General features: G+C 33.0%; 1 protein-coding gene across 2 annotated transcripts in view; it reads left to right on the forward strand.

The window, feature by feature from the left end:
- The window catches only part of LOC115891057, a 329806-nt gene that overhangs the window by 170159 nt on the left and 138610 nt on the right, over positions 1 to 21037 (forward strand). The window contains exon 11 of one of the 2 annotated variants that reach the window (XM_030911456.1): positions 15920 to 16023. In XM_030911456.1, coding sequence (XP_030767316.1) covers positions 15920 to 16023 — 104 coding nt within the window. The remainder of the gene's footprint in view (positions 1 to 15919; positions 16024 to 21037) is intronic. The other variant, XM_030911455.1, reaches the window with a different exon arrangement.

The following is a 21037-nucleotide window of genomic DNA, read 5'->3' on the forward strand; positions in this document are numbered from 1 at the left end:
AAATATTAGTTTGCGATATATATTCTCTCACTTGCTGTGAAATAACTTTCTCTAGTACTTTCGAAATGGTTGGCAAAATACTAATAGGCCTAAAATGTGAAATTTTCGTAGGGTTATTGTTTTTAGGTATAGGTATTATATTAGCCTGCTTCCAAACATCAGGAAAAGTTTCGCTAACCAAACAGGTATTTACAATGTGTGTTAAATATACGGTAAGAGTAGGAAAAAGACAATTGAGCATTTTCATGGTATGGTTATCTGAACTTGTCTGAACCCATGGCATTGCTCCTCAGAAGGCCAACGGTTTTAAAAACATCCTCAGGTGAAACTGTGTTAAAGGAAAATTCTCCAATTTCGGGAATTTTACGTTGATTCTCATAGCGATCTAAAATATCAAAAGTAATTTGAGGGTTTTCTTGCATGTTATTGGGAGAAACACCTAAGAAATGGTTGTTAAAAGTATCAGGATCACACTCAAATTGAGGCAATGTATTGGACTTACTAATATTTAAATATCTGAGGGTCTTCCAGAATTCTTTAGGATTAGTTTGAAATTTATAAAGCAAATATCCCCTCTTTTCCATTTTTACAGAGTGGTTAACCATATTCCTCAACTCTTTATAGTAATCCCAGGCCAACTGTGACTTGCTATGTTTATATTTTTGTAAAGCTTGATCTCTCAAACGCATCATAAGCTTAATGTTATCTGTTAACCAGGGTGCAGGTTTTTTTTTTGTAATTTGTACCGTCTTAAGAGGCGCAAACTCATTGAATATACTATCAATATTAGCATTCCAAAATTCAACTATCCCATTTACATCTTCAAATTTATATATATCATCCCAATTCAAGTTATGTAAGTGTTCAAGAAACAGATTAAAATTAAAATTAGAGAAATCACGAAAGGTGTATATGAACGGAGACACTTTTTCTTTTTTAAATTTAATCGAGCAGGAGACTAACGAGTAATCAGAGATATCATCCATAGGAATTACGCACACATTATCCAATAAATCTGTAACTGAAGTCACGATAATATCAATTAAAGTACTTGAGTTTTCAGTTATGCGGGTTGGTTCTGTAATAATTTGATTTAAACTATATTTTTCAAGAAAACTATTTACAAGTTGCGAACCGTTATTACTCACAGACATATCAACATTTATATCGCCACCAAAAAGTACATAATCATGTTCAGGGATAAAAGAAATTAACATTGACTCTAGAATATCCAAAAAACTGTAAAGATTCTCACTAGGCGGTCTTTACAATGATCCCAGGCATACCTTTTTATTTCCCAATTTAACTGATGTCCACAAATGTTCAATTGATTTATTATTACTGGCAGGTATATCTAGAATCTTAAATGTTATCGTGTTTTTAACATAAAATGCCACTACACCCCCGCGAGTTTCCCTATTACTTCACTATTTCCCTGTCTCTAACTAAATCATAAAAATAATATTTTTACTATAATTATCCCAATTTAGGATAAAACGCGACTTAGACGCCATATTATTATAGTTTTGTATTTCTGTGAATTAGAATTTTAAACAACGTTGCAGTTTGTACTAAATTAGGCTGCTAGCCAACGTCGGTATCCAACGTCATTTCAACCCAAAAATTATTCTCAAAACTAGTGCAGATTAGGGTTGGCACGAGGTTGTGCCGACGTTACGTCCCGACGTTTGGTCTCGTGACACGACGTTGCCCCGACGTCCAAATGCTGCTTGGGTAGCATATTTAATTTTGTGAAAAAAATAGCAAAGTAATAAAAAAATTGCATCATTGTATCTCTACTCATAAACGAAAGCAGAAATTCAATAAAACGAAAATGGGATACCCTGTACAGATGTGATGAATAGCAGTGAACTGCAGTGGCCCGCACTTTGGTCAGGAGAGCATAGCAAAAGATATAGGTATTATAGAACCAGCTTTCTTAAAATTCTCGATTTCCCGACGTTGCTAGTTCTTGTACCATTTTATTTTTTTTAAGGTTACCTTAAATTTGTCAAAAAAGTGTCAAAACATCCGTTATCATACAATCTTTCTCCGTTGCGTTGACGGGCTGGAGTAAAAAATTTACGATGAAAAGTGGCGCGTAAACGCTACCTTCAATCAGAGCGCGCGCCGTCGCCGCGTCGGCCCATCGATAGTATCAACGGATAACGGACGCATGAAAATCAAGCTTAACGCTGCAATACAGAGAAAAAATCAAGGGACTAGAATACTACTTATACCCTACTTGGAATATAAAAACAATATTAAAGCTCAGAATTCTTATTTCTATTTTTTCCTATACCGGGTGCGTCTCAAAAATGGCTCACCCCTATAACTTTTTTTATTTTTTTAGATAAAACGACGAGATTTTGTATGTTAATATATTATGACATACACTAAAAACATTAGACGATCAAATCTATTTTTCCATGGCTCTTTGATTAAAAATTAGTGTTTTTAACACAGCCATTACAGTCTAGATTGAAATTTAAAATACAATTTGTTTTTGAGAGAATATGTTAAAAGTTGACATATGAAATGGGGTGAGCCACTTTTGAGACGCACCCGGTATATGTATAAGAATTCTGAGCTATAATATTAATTTATATTCTAAGTAGGTTTTTTCTCTGTATTGCAGCCTTCATAAAGACGAAAATACACGTCGAAACGTCGGTAATTTAAAAAAAGGTTGTTTAATTCCTGGTTCTAAACCTACGAACACCATTTCATCTGTTTCATAAGAACGCAAATCTACCACATTATTTTTATTTTAGTAATTTTAGAGAACTCTTAGTTATAAATTCTTTTTTTATTTATTTTTTTTTTCGAAGTATAATTGTTGAAATAAATGACTCTAATGCATAATCTATACCTATTCTACTTATATTATAATCATTGAACTTTTAATTGAAATCGAATTCAGTGAATACCTTGTAGCGTTTTTTAAACCACTACCACTGCGAACGGCAGCTTTTCATCGGAGAGCAGTCGTGGATAAGGTATTTCACTAGACAGAAAATTAATCAGTAATAATTAACAAAAGATACATAGGTATTGGGCGCCAGGCATGTACAGAGAAAGAAAACACAGTTGTATATTACTTAAAACTAATGACTATATTTATTCATGATGAATTCTGATGGTAAATAGCATTGTACAATTATAATAATTATTATAGGTGGTTATTTGTTGAGTAAAACTATGTATGTAAATAATATTAAATATGTTCTATGAAAAGACTATGAAAAAATACAATGCGTGTAACGTTATAGAAAATATAAGAAAAGTAGCATTACTTTATTTAAATTGGCAAATTTTATGCGGTGTTAAATCTGATATATTGCAACCTGTAGATTCTAGAATTTATGTCTCGTTATTATCTGTTAATATAGCGCAATAATAATATCTATAGAAAGTAATACTATTAGAAGGCGTAATATAATGAAACCTAAAATCTAAATCACATTGTAACTACTGAATCGACATAAATGTTCTTAATAATAACTAATATAGTCTGTACGATAACCACTAAATATAGTCTGTACGATATTATTTAAAATGTACGTTACTGTTTAAGACTGAAAACATTTTAGATGTTAAATGCAAAACTAGAACTTAAATATACACTTAGCTGTTCTTTTATGTAACCCTGCTTCAAACAGTAGCAGCGCGAGGAGGTCTAGCATCTCTGTACTGTCTGTCGGCGATCCAGGCTTAGAAATGGGGGGTGAAGCAGCACGGGGCCTCAAGCCACATCCACGCTGGGGCACTCTATGTGTAAGACAAATCAATCCTACTGGGGACACTTGTCCATGGGACATCCGTCCATAAGATAGTGGCACAAGAGAACACTACTAGGACCTTGAAAAATAGTCCATATCTTGGACACTTGTCCGTAAGGCAATGTCCGTCCGTAAGACCCTAAGAACACGAAACTCTTGTTTAAAATCAAACACCGTCTAATAAACAAAATGAACCTACCTCGAAATACTTCCGAGGGCTCAATAAATAATAAACAATCTGTCCTTTCTTCCAAATGACATTCTGGAGGACAAAAGCAAAGGGACGCCAACGTGCCAGCCAAATGCAAATACAAGTTGGGACATCCGTAACTCTACCCTAAAAATATTCACTAATAATATCGAATCTAAAAGGAAAATAACTCAGCTTTACCTGTAGCTTCGAAATGGCAGCTGATTCAGATAATACAGCCAGATTTAAATGACCACCATTTCTCAACACTGGGACTAATGGCGTCTAAGAGGCCAAACGGTCCAACCAAAAGTGAAGTTAGATCACAGAGAATTGACAGAAGCGATGTTGACAGCGCGCGCTCCCACAGAACGATACCAGGGTTGTGTCAAACAATAACAGGGTTGTGCCAAACAATAACAGGGTTGTGCCCAGACATCATATATCATAATCAAAGACATGTAACGAACTAAAAACGTTACACTGCCCTCCTCGAAAAAAGAAAAGAAATGGACCTGTAAGGTGCACTTTCTTTCACAAATCTGGGAATAGTAAAAAAAGTCAAAAGAAGAGAACTACTTCGTAAATTTCAGAATACATGACGCTGGAGATCTTAAAAAATTTAAAGGTGTAAAATTACTAAAGCTGCTGGTTACTGGATACGCCGTAAAGTACAGAGATACTCGAGTCATTGTTCTGCTAATATAAAATAATACGGAGGTACATCTGCTAGTGTGGTACGCAAGATTAATAAATACTGCTACAGTTAGGTGTTTTATAACGATATAGGTGTAAATTATCGATAATTCAGACTAGACAGCTGCAGACTCAAAATTAATAACGCTTTGTTCTAAAACAACGCGACTCAACAATCATTAAAGAGAACGTCGATCCATTCATGGTATCGATACGTCTCGGTTTATAATCTTGGTGATAGTTTCTGAAACCAACATTCTAGTTCATGTCAGATCAACTACGCCAGAGAAGGAACACTACACTACTAGAGCATATAGAGGTATATAATGGCCGGTAACCTAAAACTAAAACAACCAAACAAATTTACTGTGCCAGTACCAACCCTCTCTCAAACGGAATGAACAATACTAACAACGCCAGACAAGGAATTATATGGAACTAGAGCAGTTAAAGGTTGACGACGGTCGGTACTACAAGACCAAGACAACCAGACAAATATACTGTTCCAGCTCAAACCTTCTCTCACACGGAATGTATCATACTAACAACGTCAGACAAGGAATTACAGACTAGAGCAACAGAGGCTGAAGAAAGCTAACCGAGCCTAAACACCTCAACAAAATTTGCACTAGCTCAACCCTTCTCTCCAACGCAGTGACTGGAACCAACAACAACAAAAACCAGAGATAATCACCAAGAGACAGAACTGCAAAGAAAGATCAAAATGAAATGAATATGGAAAAATAATACCCTACATCTGTCAGCACGAGGGGATGCACTGTAGTGTACATCAACTAAAATGGGATAAATAGAGCATATCTATAACGATACCCCAAAATGACTCTACATAAAAAAAATACAACTAAAAACCTTCTGAGCCTTAGCTCAGAAAGAAAGAAAAAACAAAATACGCATCGCCTAGGGTGGTCGACGGAAGGTCAACGCCCTGTCAAGCAAATGGCGACGGAACCCTAACCAGGTATGTCAATCGAATCAATTTAAAAAATGAATAAATATTGGTTTTACTTACTAAAGTAAAACCTATTAAATAGGTATTACGATGAAGTAATGCTGTACAGGTAATACCACATATGTAGCACTATTAACGTAGTACCACATACGCAACATCACCCACACAACACCACACACGCAATACCATATACGTAGTATGTGGATAAGGGTATGGAACGAATTTCCAACACTCTCGATGTTCTGAGACTCACATACTACGGTGGCATTTGACGGACTCTTACCGTCACGAGGAACCCGTACATGGCTATTCTTTACTGTTGAGTATGCAACTAACCAGTAGCACACTCAACTCGCCCACCATGTAGAGCGGATACAGGCCACAAACCACGACCATAGGCTAGGTAATAGCCATAGATCGAAACTAAAAAGAATACATCTAAAAATGACAATCAAACAAACTCAAAGACTTACAGAAAACTGTAAAGTCAAAAATCACAAAAATGTCAAACACGACACTGCTCAAAGCCAGACTCAAAAAAACACAATTGCTGAACGCAAGTAAACTGTAGGGCTAAATAAAACTAACGAGCTAAACTAAACTATACATGAGGGACTAAAATGATGAAATTGTCTCCATGACAACTCATCGGGCAAAACCAAACTAACAACTATCTCACTGACAGTTATTCTAAATCAAAAAAGTGGTGTAATTGCTCGCGAAACAATACACCTGGACTAAAAACCAGAAAAAGCTAACAAAACAGAGCAATCATCATCTCGCTATGCACGCCACTAAGAAACTCAATGCATCTGCACATTCCATACAGACACTGCCAAAATTCACTAAAAAAAAACTAAAGATGATATAGATCAAAATAAAAAAAAATAAAAACACAAAATCACCACAATACACCAAAACACTTTTATTTTACACTGGACGCGCGTTTCGCTAACCATGTTAGCATCATCAGCAGATGATTATAAACTGAAGTACAATCTACAAGTTGAGCGTTTATATACTCGCTCAGTGGGCACCGAGTGGGCGTGGCAAAATCTAGCCAACCGAGTCAGAGCCAACTGAGCGTAACAGTTAGATTTCCGCCACTAGAGTAGTAGGAACAAAGAACTTCGGAAGGAATTGGACCGTTGACTCTGTTCATACTATCTTTACATTTATTAATTCTGATGCTTTCATATGCATCTAATTGCCTGTAATTTGAGACTTGTTTAATTAATTTTAAATTATTAAGATCTATACAATGTTCATTATCAACAATATGTTCGGCAACGCAAGATTTATCCGGTCTACCATATCTTATCTGAGCTAAATGTTCTTTAAATCTAGTTAATATTGATCTTCTAGTTTGCCCAACATATTTCTGATTACAATCTTTACAAGAAATTTCATAAATACCCGACCTTTCCAGTGGAGGTGTTTTATCTTTTGGATTACCTAATAATTGTTGTAATTTATTATTAGCACTATACAAAAGTTTATAATTGACATTCTTAAAAATTCTTTTTAAACCACGGGATAACTCTCTATCAAACGGTATCGAAAAATATTTAGACCTATCTTTCTCCACTTGAAAAGTCGAATTTTCAGAAATCATTAACCTATACCTACGTTTTCTAATTAATTTATTAACTAGTGAAGGAGAATATCCATTACACTCAGCTACATTCCTAATGCAATCTCTTTCTATTTCATATCTTTCGTTGGAAAGTGGGAAACTAAGTAATCTATGAACTAAGAAATTTAAACTAGCCATTTTATGTTCAACACTATGATGTGATTCATTAGGAATATATATATATATATATATATATATATATATATATATATATATATATATATATATATATATATATATATATATATATATATATATATATATATTATATATATATATATATATAATTAATATATATAAGCTCAATATATTCACTGACAGTTTTGTTGTCGACACCATTTGCGTTCAGTAATTCCTTCAAGTAGCCTAAAGTATGTGGAATTGGAACACTTAGGAACAACGAAGATACATCAAAGGAGACCAAAATTTCCCCTTCATGCAATGTTATATCTTTAATTTTGTTAATGAATTCAATATTATTTTTAACTGAGAAAGAAGGTTCATGATCAGGTAAATTTTCGAACTCCCTTGATAACCATTTTGCCAAATTATAAGTCGGAGAACCTACAGCCGAAACAATTGGGCGCATAGACTTGTCCGGTTTATACGTTTTCTAATTAATTTATTAACTAGTGAAGGAGAATATCCATTACACTCAGCTACATTCCTAATGCAATCTCTTTCTATTTCATATCTTTCGTTGGAAAGTGGGAAACTAAGTAATCTATGAACTAAGAAATTTAAACTAGCCATTTTATGTTCAACACTATGATGTGATTCATTAGGAATATATCTGCGTGTGGTCGTATTTTTCCCTATAGATATCAAATTCAGGCAATTATTAGTATTTCTAATAACTAATACATCTAGAAATGGTAATCTGTCGTTGTTCTCAATTTCATGCGTAAATTTAATGAAAGAAAACGATTATTTAACTTAGAAATAAAATTATCTATGGTGTCTGAATGTGTGTCAAAAACAGCAAAAATATCATCCACATACCTAAACCATACTCTTGGAAAATACTCAAACTGATTCTTAGCCTCCACTTCAAACCTACTCATGAATAAATTAGCTAAAAATGGAGACAATGGATTACCCATTGCTTGTACCTTCCGCTGTTCAAAAAAGTTGTTATTAAATTGAAAACAATTTTGTTTCATACATAACGATGTAAGCTCAATATATTCACTGACAGTTTTGTTGTCGAGACCATTTGCGTTCAGTAATTCCTTCAAGTAGCCTAAAGTATGTGGAATTGGAACACTTAGGAACAACGAAGATACATCAAAGGAGACCAAAATTTGCCCTTCATGCAATGTTATATCTTTAATTTTGTTAATGAATTCAATATTATTTTTAACTGAGAAAGAAGGTTCATGATCAGGTAAATTTTCGAACTCCCTTGATAACCATTTTGCCAAATTATAAGCCGGAGAACCTACAGCCGAAACAATTGGGCGCATAGACTTGTCCGGTTTATGAATTTTTGGCATAGCATACAATTTTGGTAATGAGGGATTGGATACTTGCAATTTCCTCTTTAAAGAAAGATCAATAAGTGTGTTACATTCTTTTAGAGTTTTTTTAACGTCTGCTACCATCTTAGACAAAGGATTCTTTTTCAAATTTATGTAGGGGCCATTATCGATTAAGTTGGTAACCTTATCGTAATAGTCTTTTTTATCTAATATAATAACCTTATTTCCCTTATCAGCTTTTAGATAGAAACAATCTTTGTTACGCAAACTCTTGACAATATTGTGCTCTTTGTTAGATTTTAATGAATTACTTGAAACGATATTTTTTGATAACTGATTTCTACAAGCCTCTCTTGTAAATACTTTAGAAGCCCTACATAAATTTGAAAAAGAATCCTTTGTCTAAGATGGTAGCAGACGTTAAAAAAACTCTAAAAGAATGTAACACACTTATTGATCTTTCTTTAAAGAGGAAATTGCAAGTATCCAATCCCTCATTACCAAAATTGTATGCTTTGGCCAAAATTCATAAACCGGATGAAGTCTATGCGCGCAATTGTTTCGGCTGGGTAGGTTCTGGCTTATAATTTGGCAAAATGGTTATCAAGTGAGTTCGGAAAATTTACCTGATCATGAACCTTCTTCTCAGTTAAAAATAATATTGAATTCATTAACAAAATTAAAGATATAACATTGCATGAAGGGGAAATTTTGGTCTCCCTTTTGATGTATCTTCGTTGTTCCTAAGTGTTCCAAAGAGGACATACTTTAGGCTACCTGATCATACTGAACAGTTAAAATGGTCTCGACAACAAAACTGTCAGTGAATATATTGAGCTTACTGATCGTTATGTATGTTCAAACCAAATTGTTTTCAATTTACTAACAATTTTTTGAACAGTCGGTGAAATTAAAGCAGCAATGAACAATCCATTGTCTCAATTTTTAGCTAATTTATTCCTTGAGTAGGTTTGGCAATGGGAGGCTAAGAATCAGTTTGAGTGATTTTCCAAATTTATGGTTTAGGTATGTGGATGATATTTTCTTTTTTGACATTACATTCAGACACCATAGATAATTTTATTTCTAAGATAAATAATCGTTTTCTTTCCGTTAAATTACGCATGAAATTGAGAACAACGACAGATTACCATTGCTAGATGTATTAGTTATTAGAAATACTAATAATTGCCTGGAATTTGATATCTATAGAAAAATACGACACACGCAGATATATTCTAATGAATCACATCATAGTGTTGGAACATAAAATGGCTAGTTCAATTTTTAGTTCATAGATTACTTAGTTTCCCACTTTCCAACGAAAGATATGAAATAGAAAGAGATTGCATTAGGAATGTAGCTGAGTGTAATGGATATTCTCCTTCACTAGTTAATAAATTAATTAGAAAACGTAGGTATAGGTTAATGATTTCTGAAAATTCGACTTTTCAAGTGGAGAAAGATAGGTCTAAATATTTTTCGATACCGTTTGATAGAGAGTTATCCAGTGGTCTAAAAAGAATTTTTAAGAATGTCAATTATAAACTTTTGTATAGTGCTAATAATAAATTACAACAATTATTAGGTAATCCAAAGATAAAAACACCTCCACTGGAAAGGTCGGGTATTTATGAAATTTCTTGTAAAGATTGTAATCAGAAATATGTTGGGCAAACTAGAAGATCAATATTAACTAGATTTAAAGAACATTTAGCTCAGATAAGATATGGTAGACCGGATAAATCTTGCGTTGCCGAACATATTGTTGATAATGAACATTGTATAGATCTTAATAATTTAAAATTAATTAAACAAGTCTCAAATTACAGGCAATTAGATGCATATGAAAGCATCAGAATTAATAAATGTAAAGATAGTATGAACAGAGTCAACAGTCCAATTCCTTCAAGTTCTTTGTTCCTACTACTCTAGTGGCGGAAATCTAACTGTTACGCTCAGTTGGCTCTGACTCGGTTGGCTAGATTTTGCCACGCCCACTGGTGCCCACTGAGCGAGTATATAAACGCTCAACTTGTAGATTGTACTTTAGTTTATAATCATCTGCTGATGATGCTAACATGGTTAGCGAAACGCGCGTCCAGTGTAAAATAAAAGTGTTTTGGTGTATTGTGGTGATTTTGTGTTTTTATTTTGCTGTGTAACACCAAAGGTTCCAACCCTCAACTGTAATGATATAGATGTCACCAAGACAAAAATATCTCACAATACAAAAAGATCTAAACCTGACACAAGTGTCATCAAAAAAATATCTCTTCAAATAAACAGAGAAAACTAGAACTCCAACTAAACTCAACCTATTGACGCGTTTTGACACAGATATAGTTCTTCGGAAACATTGCATTGGCTATCAGATATAGTAAAAACTATTAAAACCAGGCAACAGAATCCGAGAACAGAAATGTCAAACGTCAATCCTCCCTAACCTTGAGTCACAAGCGCTAAATCGCTCAAATAACTCAAAAACTCATCATGTCAAATGATGACAACACGTTAATGATCTTGGACGTCTCCAAAAAAAATCATTAACAACCAAAATGTTCACAGTAGCATCCTGCTAACTGTAAACCATAAATACGACAAATGCTCACCGCATATGTCTTCTGCAACACTGCAAAAAAATTTAATGTCCTCCTGACATTAAATCACTAAACGGTAAATGTCTGTATGAAAAGTTATTCGGCAACTATCATAACAGAACAAGTACCAAACATTCCTTTGACACGTACATAGACAGCTGCCAAAAGAAAACAAAACGATACCTCACGTATCAAATATGACAAGTCACCCTCGTCATACACTCAAAAAACTCAAGGATACACTTCCTGTATCAACATAACAGTCCTAGTATAACTGTCATGACAAAAAACTCAAAATGTACCTAAAGTACCAAACAGGACAGTCTAGCAACTGTCGATAGTAACTGACAACACTGGAGGTTCAAATGATGAAACATAGTGAATGCGATACTAAATAAAAATATTGGCATAAAAAAACATTGGCATAGAAACCTGAAGGTAAACTAAACAATAGACGAGATGAGATTAACCCTAACGTACTTCTATACGCAAAAAATAACCCTAAATGTAAGTTTAGCAGCTCCCTCTAACAGTTATCGATAATCACATAAACTTGTAAAATTAATTGCAATCAATTAATCGACAAAAACAAAATTAAAATGGTCAAGTTGTGACCACCCAGTATAGTAAAATTATGAAAATAATTTCAACTAAGTATAACGTTCAAAATTTATATGAATAAATTCATATGATTTATATGAAATTTCAAACACCTAGAGATATAAAAAAATCAAAGTCGAAAATTTAATGCTTGTCCACCCTGTATAGGGAAAATACAAACCAAAATGTCTGTAAATATAAAGTTTCAAACTTTATCAAATGTCAAACACCTTGAAATTTAAAAAATTTCAAAGTAACAAAAAACCAAACCAGACCATCCTGTATAAGGAAGTCCCAACAATAGATAAACTTTCAAGTTTATCTACCAAGAAAAATTTTTAAACAACTATTAAAAAAATTTTAACCCAAAAGAAAATTCAGGTCCAAGCATGACGGTTTAACGGTTTCGTCGGCGTAACCTCACTTTGCGTATCAGTGATTTGTGGATTTCTGCAATTATATTTTAGTTTTTGTTTTCTCCTTAAAAAAATGGGCAGTCACTTTTTTAAGATAGTATAGATAGATAGAATTGGAACCAGTAAACTAAGCCAAAAAAAAGAAATTAAGATGCGCCAGTGTAATGCAGCATCTCCTCCGGATAAAAAGCATTCGTGGGTGGAGGCAAGACACTATTACTATTATTATTTTGCAAAAGCCTCGACTTTTTTCTGTAAAATGTAGATGAATGTCTAAATGCCTTTTTAATGTTTTTTAGACATAATAAAAAAAAATTAAGTTTGTTTACAAAAACTTTTTATTAGGTTATGTTCATGATGTTCATTAAGCCGCAAATGCTACTTAATGGGTTGTATTTACGGACGTAAATAGAGATACGTAAATTAGGTTATAAATATGAACATAAAATACAACAAAATATAGTTGGACGTTACTTTAGGGATTATCAGTGAGACGTATCCTATTCGGACAACGGGTAGACGTCGGGCTGGTACAAGTATATGTACGTCGTACAAACCAACGAGGGAACGACGTTGGGAAATTAATAAAAATGATACGTTATTATTTTGTACGTCGACAGATCGTTGGATTTACCGACTCGGATCCAACGAAGTCGCTTTTAATAGGAGGCGACGTCACCGGTCGTATTATCACCACAATTTGCAGAGTCTGACAAGTCAGAGTCTGTCGCTTCAAGTCAGATTTAGTTCGAAATCAGATAAATGCTACTTGGGTTACTACCCTAAAAAATAAAATAAAGAAACACACCTACGATATACAGGGTGATTCCTGTAAGTCGGTCATGCTTTCGAGGAATGATAGGGGACGTCGAAATATTAATTTTGATATAGCACACTATGGGTCGGAAATGCCTCTTATGCAAGATACAGGGTGTTGAAGTTTTTGAAAAATTAAAGATATTCTTTAATAGTTTTTTAACAGTTGAAAGTATCGTTATAAAATTTTATTGTAGGAGTCTGCCTAACAGAGACACTTTAAATGTAAAAAGAAGAGGTTTTAGCTTCAACCAGTGGCGTAGCTCGGCTGTCCAAAATAAAAACCAAGTAACTGTAAATTTCTTTGTATCGAGAAAAAACAGTGTTTGTGATTTTTACCAAGCCGCTTAAAACAAATGAGTTTATGGGGAAAAAGTTTTAATTGCTTAGTAGGTACGATAGAAGCGGATTATGTCCATACATTTTTGCACATCTTTCTCCAAAATTGGAAGATAGGCATGAAAAAAATTGTTTTTATTTTTAATTAAGAACAGTACTTGATGGACCAAGGTTTTCGATCTTTTGCTTAAATAAGTTGAAGTCGACATCCTTCCCCAATGAAATCTCTTTGAATACTAACTAACTTCCGTAAAAAAAACATCGTTTAGTAGTGATTTTTAATGTTAGTTTGGAAGGGGTAACAACTTAAAAACAAACTAAGGCTTACTTTGTTTTTAAATTGTTACCCCACGATACTTACGATATGCACATTCCAAGATAAAAACGATGTAACTGCAATTCAGTTACTTCCTTTTTAATATTGCAAAATGCGTTTACTTTGTTTTTAATTGGAAAACGCATAGTAACGACTGCAGTTACTTTGTTTGGCTAGTATCAAAACTTCGTTATTTATTATCCGTGCCATTAAAGTAAAAACTAATTTTTTTAAAAAATGTCAGTTACTTTGTTTTTATTTTCATCATCGGCTAATATTTTCAAAAAAAATAGTACGCCACTGATAAAAATAAAAATTGAGTTTTTTTATTTACTCGGTTTATTTCCAAGACCATTTTGTCCATCCAACACCATTTTGTCACAATTTAAAAATAAATATTTTTTTAATGAGAACCTTAAATATGCGAATTATTATAACTACCTTAAAACTACGAATTTTATTATTAACAATAAAAAAAAATTCTAGTTTAAATTAATAATTTTTTAAAAATTTATTTAATGCTAATAGAAAAAAGTACTAAAGTTACCTAATATGAAGGAAGCTAACGATACGATGCACATGTGTTTCTGCCCTCTAGTTATAATAATTTGCTGGAATCACCCTGTATATAAAGAGGGCAATGGCAAATCGATGTAACGGTTACCGGTCTTTTTTTTTTCATTTTATAGCAATTATGATGAAGCCAATGATTTCCATAACATCATGATGGAACTAATGATTTCCAAAACATCTATAAAACTCACTAGGTTAACTACTTTTTTACATTTATTATCAACTAAAGTAAAAAATAGAATAGGTCCGTCGGGATCATCCATAATTAAGTAAGCATTATATTCAAAAATTATATACCATATTATATACCGATTAAGAATTAAAAAACCTAATGACCTAACGACCATGTTTTATCCAAAGATCATGAAATGTATAAAAATTTGTTATACTTTTGAGCTTACTCTCCGTCGCGTCGCCGTCGAAGGTCGGTAGTCGTGTGAAATCGTAACCACCGTAATAACAAGGCCGAACAGCTTATTCGTGACGTCTTCAACTGGAGGCCTAAACTTTGATTGCATTTGATACACTTTATACGTATATAATGGATATAAACTTTAATTGCACCGAATTTTTAATAAATAATAATTAAACATAAAATTTAAAAAACATCAGATTGATATCCCATCTCACATTACCCATCGTCATTGTATTTATTTATGCTGTAAGTGTGTCTAAGTTTCTTTTATTTCCTTTTCCAAGTCTATCATTATTTTTTAACAACACTAGTTTTTCAGACGTGTATTTCTAATAGAATTTATGACAATTTTTACAATAACTTAGCAGTATAAATAGTACATTGCGGAAATTTGAATAATGGTGTTATTACTTTTAATGTAATCCAAAGATATTTTGATAAAAATATTTTTTTATTGTGAATTTTGAGAAACTTCTCATGGCTTTGCAAAACTTTGTTAAAAATTATATATTCAAATAAAACTATTAGTTATTTCATCTTCTGGAAACCCAAAGTAAGGTTTTTTACTCGGTTTTTTATAAGTGAAATTTTTGTTCAATATCATCATATCTCTATTATTTTTCTCATATTATACACTATTGTCAACTTAAAATATTCCTTTATTAAATTTGATTGATAAAAAGTGAGAGATAAACATTTATTGACTGGTATGATTTTTTCCGTATTCTATTAAAACTATTTTTATATACTATAATATTTTTAAAAACTCGGAAAAAGACATTTTAAAACTTCGAAATATATCTGGTGAGTGAAAAAAGATCCACAATTTGAAATTTTATCGGGTAATTATTATCAACGCTGTTAAATAAAGTTGGGCCTCCAGTTGGTGACGTCACGAGATTTTTACGTCACAGCTGTCCGGCCTTGTTATTACGGTGGTTACAGTGAAACTCATTTTTTTTAAATTGTACGCTCCCAAAATGTATATCTATATGGAACCTCGCACCGCCACCAGTCATTACCAGTTAAAATACTTGCACTTATTTAAGAGACACTCTTTATATTAATAGAAAACGAATTGTGTTGCAGGTACAAAGGGAGAAGGGATTCATCGACGCAAATCTTGGATGGAACGTTAACAACTATGACCGTCGAAACAAGCAGTACGTTTTTCGATTCTAGTACACAAACAGGTGAGAGGTAACCTACGGCAACCTTGTGATGTTCTGTGTTGTATCCGACTACCTTACACTTATTTGTGTTCTTATAAGTAATGATATAAGTAGCTAATATAAGAAAACGTATATACCAGAGTATATTTTATATACTTCTGTGACGTTGGTTGTGAACTTTAGATATTTGTTTTTTTAGCATTTCTGTTTTTGATTTGTTTCTGATGATTAATATCACCGAACTGTTTAAGTATAAGTTTTGTCAAATTATATATTTTTGACAATAAATTATATAATTTCTTTATAAATAAACTGTTAGCATTTGAAGGTTCCAGGGGAAAAACTTGATAAGCGTCAATTTCTTAATTTTAGGATTTTACAATATTATAGTAGGCTCTAACTATCCCTACAAAATGTATAAACTTTGCAGGCCAATAATTTTTTAAATCTTATAATATATGCCTAGTAAAAATATAGAATACACGGCAAGAACTTGATAACTACTAGCCGTCCAGTGATCTGTAAAATCAGTGAAATGGCACTTATCATGTTTTCCCCTGTATCCTTCATTTATTATGACCAAAGACTAGATATCAAAAAATCACTCCCTGTGATAGGTTTATAGTGAATAGTGAATCAAACGTAGCAATACACAACTATTGACAATTTAAAAATCAACCGTGCATGGCTAAAACATGAAAAATACACCGAACCGCGTTGGCGATATTATAAAAATGTTAATATATTTGTGGTGGGTTTATTTCTTATGGTGCGTCCAGACCTGGGGCCCTATTCTGTATCTTTTTCGGTTTCGGATCCGAAAATTCGATTCGGTTCGCTACCGAACGATAAAAGCTTTTTTCGGGTTCGTGTTATTACCGATTCTGAATCGTCCTAGAACTCCGCAGCGCATGCGCAAATGAAATAATGTCTTCATATTTTCTTCTGCGCATACGCATCACAGTTCTAGGACGGTTCAGAATCGGTAATAACGAGAACCCGAACAAAGCTAAAGTTTGTCGAGTGTACGTTCAGTAGCGCGCAGTGCGATTCTATATCGCTTTTCGGTAACCGTTCGGTTTCGAAGCAACCGAAAAACAATCATGATTAGAGCATGATAGTAGGACGTTATAGTGACTGATGCTTTTTTAAATTTTTTATATGTTCAAATTCACCTTTTTATAACGCTTCTGCTCAACTTCTTTTAAAGGTTTGAGAATAAGTGAGTGATGGCAGTTTTACAGGTAAATAAGATCTTTTTTTTCAGAAGGATTAAGTAATATTAAATTTTCTTTTAGGAACCGAAAGGAATCAGTATGACTATACAGCAGAGAGAAGTATCGCTTCGCTTTATGTAAGTACATGGAAATTTTGTAGGAAAAATGAAGAATGCTTGCTGTTGAATCTTCTTTGGCAAAGTATAGGAAACGCAATCAGTTGCTGTTAAGAATGCAGCAATTGCCATTGCGGATACTCTTGTATATAAGATATGAATCTGATAAATAAATATACTTTTAAAATATACATAGTGTACAGAAGCGTAATATATACTTTTTTTATGAAGATAAGGATTTTATGGTTTCATTCTCCGCACATGTGACTAATAGTTTTTTTTTTCTTTGCAGGCCACAAGATGTCGTGAAGATGTGGGCTTAGAAGGAGTGAAATTTTTTTATTCAATTTTGTTATAATTAACAACTTTACTAGTATTAAACAACTGTTTAACTTAAACTGTTTAAAACAACTTTTTTAGTATTATTTTATATTAAAACTTTGTTAAAACTTAATTGGATTTATTTTAAATTAAAAAAGCCCATAATAAATAATCACAATATTAATGTAATAAAATACAACATGTTAATAAAAAGAGAGTATATGTTTGATGCTTTTAGCCTGTTCACCAACCTCTACGCTCTGATTAGATCTATATCCCTGACAAATATCACAAATTTTCACTTTATTGAACACTTTACATCTATCATTCCCACTATATAAATTATACATGTAAATTATACTTTCGAGTGTATCGTAAATAAAACCTTCGCAATAACACGCAATTTCTAGCCTTTTTTCAAAAATATCAAACTCCTGACAGAAAAACGTATTTGTTGAATATAATTATTATACGTTACCGAGACAACTAGAGCTTTCTGTACGGGAACCGAGGATTCGGTAGGGTTTCCGTTCGGTTCGGAGCTACGGACTAGCTTTACGCGCTACCGAATTGAAAATGTCGTCACAACCGAACAAATTCTACCGAATCGATCGATAAGGGACTTACAGAATAAGGCCTCTGAGGAGTCGAGTGCGAGACGAGAGCAAGACAAGAGCGAGACAAAAACGAGGCAAGAGCAAGACGAGTGCGAGACGAGAGCAAGACATGTTCTATCCATTTTTTGACGCAAGCCTGCCACGAGACAAGCGAGGTGGATCGTAGGGAAAGGTGACCGGTCTGTGTAAACATATCCGATGAAAAACCTGCAGTAGATAATAACGCATAAGTAATAAATTTTTCTATCTTTAACATGATATTTGGTTTGTCGTATTTTATTCATCGTCGATTTTTCCCCTTTTAACTTCCATTTGTTTCGAGACACGACGTCTTTTACAAAATTCGTTTTTTAGAACAAAATGTTAAATAGAAAAGTTATAGGAAGGGTTAAGAAGCACATTTGAAAATTACTGTATAGTATACAGGGTACTTCAAAAAGTGTTACGGATATAAAGGGAAATTAAAACAACATTCGTTGCACGTCATCAATGACACCATGCGTCGCGTCGTCTTATGGAGTTTGCTGGTGGTCGTATTATGATGTACAACCAAAGTTATTTTAATTTCCCTATAGGTATGTTTTAATGGGAATACCCTATTTTTTATTTTATTATTAGATTCTATGTACAATTTGGTAATTTTTTAAAATAATAGATTTTGTAATAATTCAATTTGTTTAAAGAAATGTTAAATTTCGGTACGGTAAAAAGTGTCAGTGATGCAAAATTTGTAAATTTTATTTAAAAAAATGAAATACATACGGTGTTCCATTTAAAAAAATTGAGATTATTTAATTTTAAATAGTCGAAATTCATAAATATATGTTGAACACACTGTAGCATGCAACTCAAATATCTTTACCTATATCTTTTTCTTCGTCCCTATAAAACTATCCTAACAAATTTTAGAACTCCAACTTCAGAAACAATAGCATGACTGACAGTTTCTTACGACACTGAAATCTAACATTTTTTTTTAATCAAATTGAAATATTACAAAAACTATTAGTTTTAGGGGTATAACGTTTTAGGTATATAACATTATACCTCGCATTATACATAAAAAAAAGTTATAAAATTTTACGCAGAATCTAAAAATAAAATAAAAAATAGGGTATTACATTTAAAAAACCATGTTATATCCCTAACACTATTTTGAACCACCGTGTATACTCTATAATAATTTTAAAATATGTATCTTAACATTCTCTACAGTTTTTCTATTTTTTTTAATAATTCTAAAACACTTTTTACTTTTTAATAATTCTCAAAACAAATGATATAATAGACTTTATCGTTGACTCACCCTGTATATTTAATTTACTAGGTAACAAGATTCAATAATAATTAAACTTCCTATTATAATCTCCTTCCTGTATGTTGCCAGTAGAGAAATATTTTTTTATATTCTTCCCAAGTTTTATTCATCAATTGTGAAATATCTACCCACGCACCCTGTTTATTGTTTTTTTTTTAATATTCTTTTTCTTTTGGATTCCATAATATTGGTTTTGCTTTATATAACTCGATGAATTTCAGCTCATCTTATTCCGTCCAAGTCTCCATTTCAATATGCACTAATATCGCGCATTTGAGCGAGCCTACCAAAAACACGTCCAGACTTGGCCGCGAGCTTTCTTTGATCTCGGCCGTCGAAAAACCGACAGGGAACGGATAGCAGCGAGGCTCCATGGGTTGTATCGTGAGACGCTCGCGAGGCTCTTGCGAGACCCGTCCGTATTCTACACTTAGCGAATTTCGAATGTCTCGCGCTCGTCTCGCACTCGACTCCTTAGGTCTGGACGCACCATTAGAAAGAATTCTAGGTTTGTTTTTTTTCCACTGGATGAAAATCTACAAAATAAAAAATTATTTGTTGTAAACTTCAATGCGATTGAATCCAAATTGAAACCAGGTTGTCAGTGATATTTTACTAGTAAAACATATTTGCCTAATCGAAAAAAATACTTACCGTTTCAAGTCTACCTACGTATAGATATCTCCTCCCGTCGCCGTCGTCAGTAGCAAGAAAACACAACTATTCAAGAACACTTTAGTTTTTAGCATATGCGTCTACACCAAAATAAAACACTATTTCATGACAATAAACCAAAACACATATACGTTTGCACTGGACGCGCGTTTCATTAACCATGTTAACATCATCAGCAGAAAAGACTGAAAACTAAAGAAAAAAAAGTTTTGGTGAATTCTTATGAAGTAGTGTTTTGTTTTGCTGTTGTAACCAAAGGTTCCAACTTCCAACTGTAAAGATACATCTATAATAAACCGTTGACGTTCTAAGGTTTATAATAGAACCATAACCTAAACGCGAAAATTACGTACACGGTAAAATTCACTTTCAAATTCACAGGTTATTTTCAGAGCGAATAAAAATCACGGTCTAAATCTTGAATACACATTCACGTTTTAGTCCAGCACGATTGAATTTTATAACCAAGTTTGTATTAATATAAAATTCTATAAAATAGCATATTTTTTTGAAAATATATTTTTAAAAAGTAGATTTATTTTAGAATTCATCACTATAATTCAATCAAACGTTAGAGATAGGGTGTACCTAGTAGAAGTACAGTACGTCTGTCCGTTCTGTAGCTACGGGGTATCCGTGAGAGGGGACACGATATTCTCTCGATGTTTTTCGTAAAAAAATAGACGACGCGTCCCATCATTAAAAATTCGACAAATTTGCAAGTAGCCAATAAAATGAGTGGGCGGAGCGATTTGCGGTGACGTACTCACG

The sequence above is a fragment of the Sitophilus oryzae genome, unplaced genomic scaffold (assembly GCF_002938485.1).
Source record: "Sitophilus oryzae breed Bouriz unplaced genomic scaffold, Soryzae_2.0 scaffold_947_pilon_pilon, whole genome shotgun sequence".
In the NCBI taxonomy this organism is placed as follows: Eukaryota; Metazoa; Arthropoda; class Insecta; order Coleoptera; family Curculionidae; genus Sitophilus; species Sitophilus oryzae.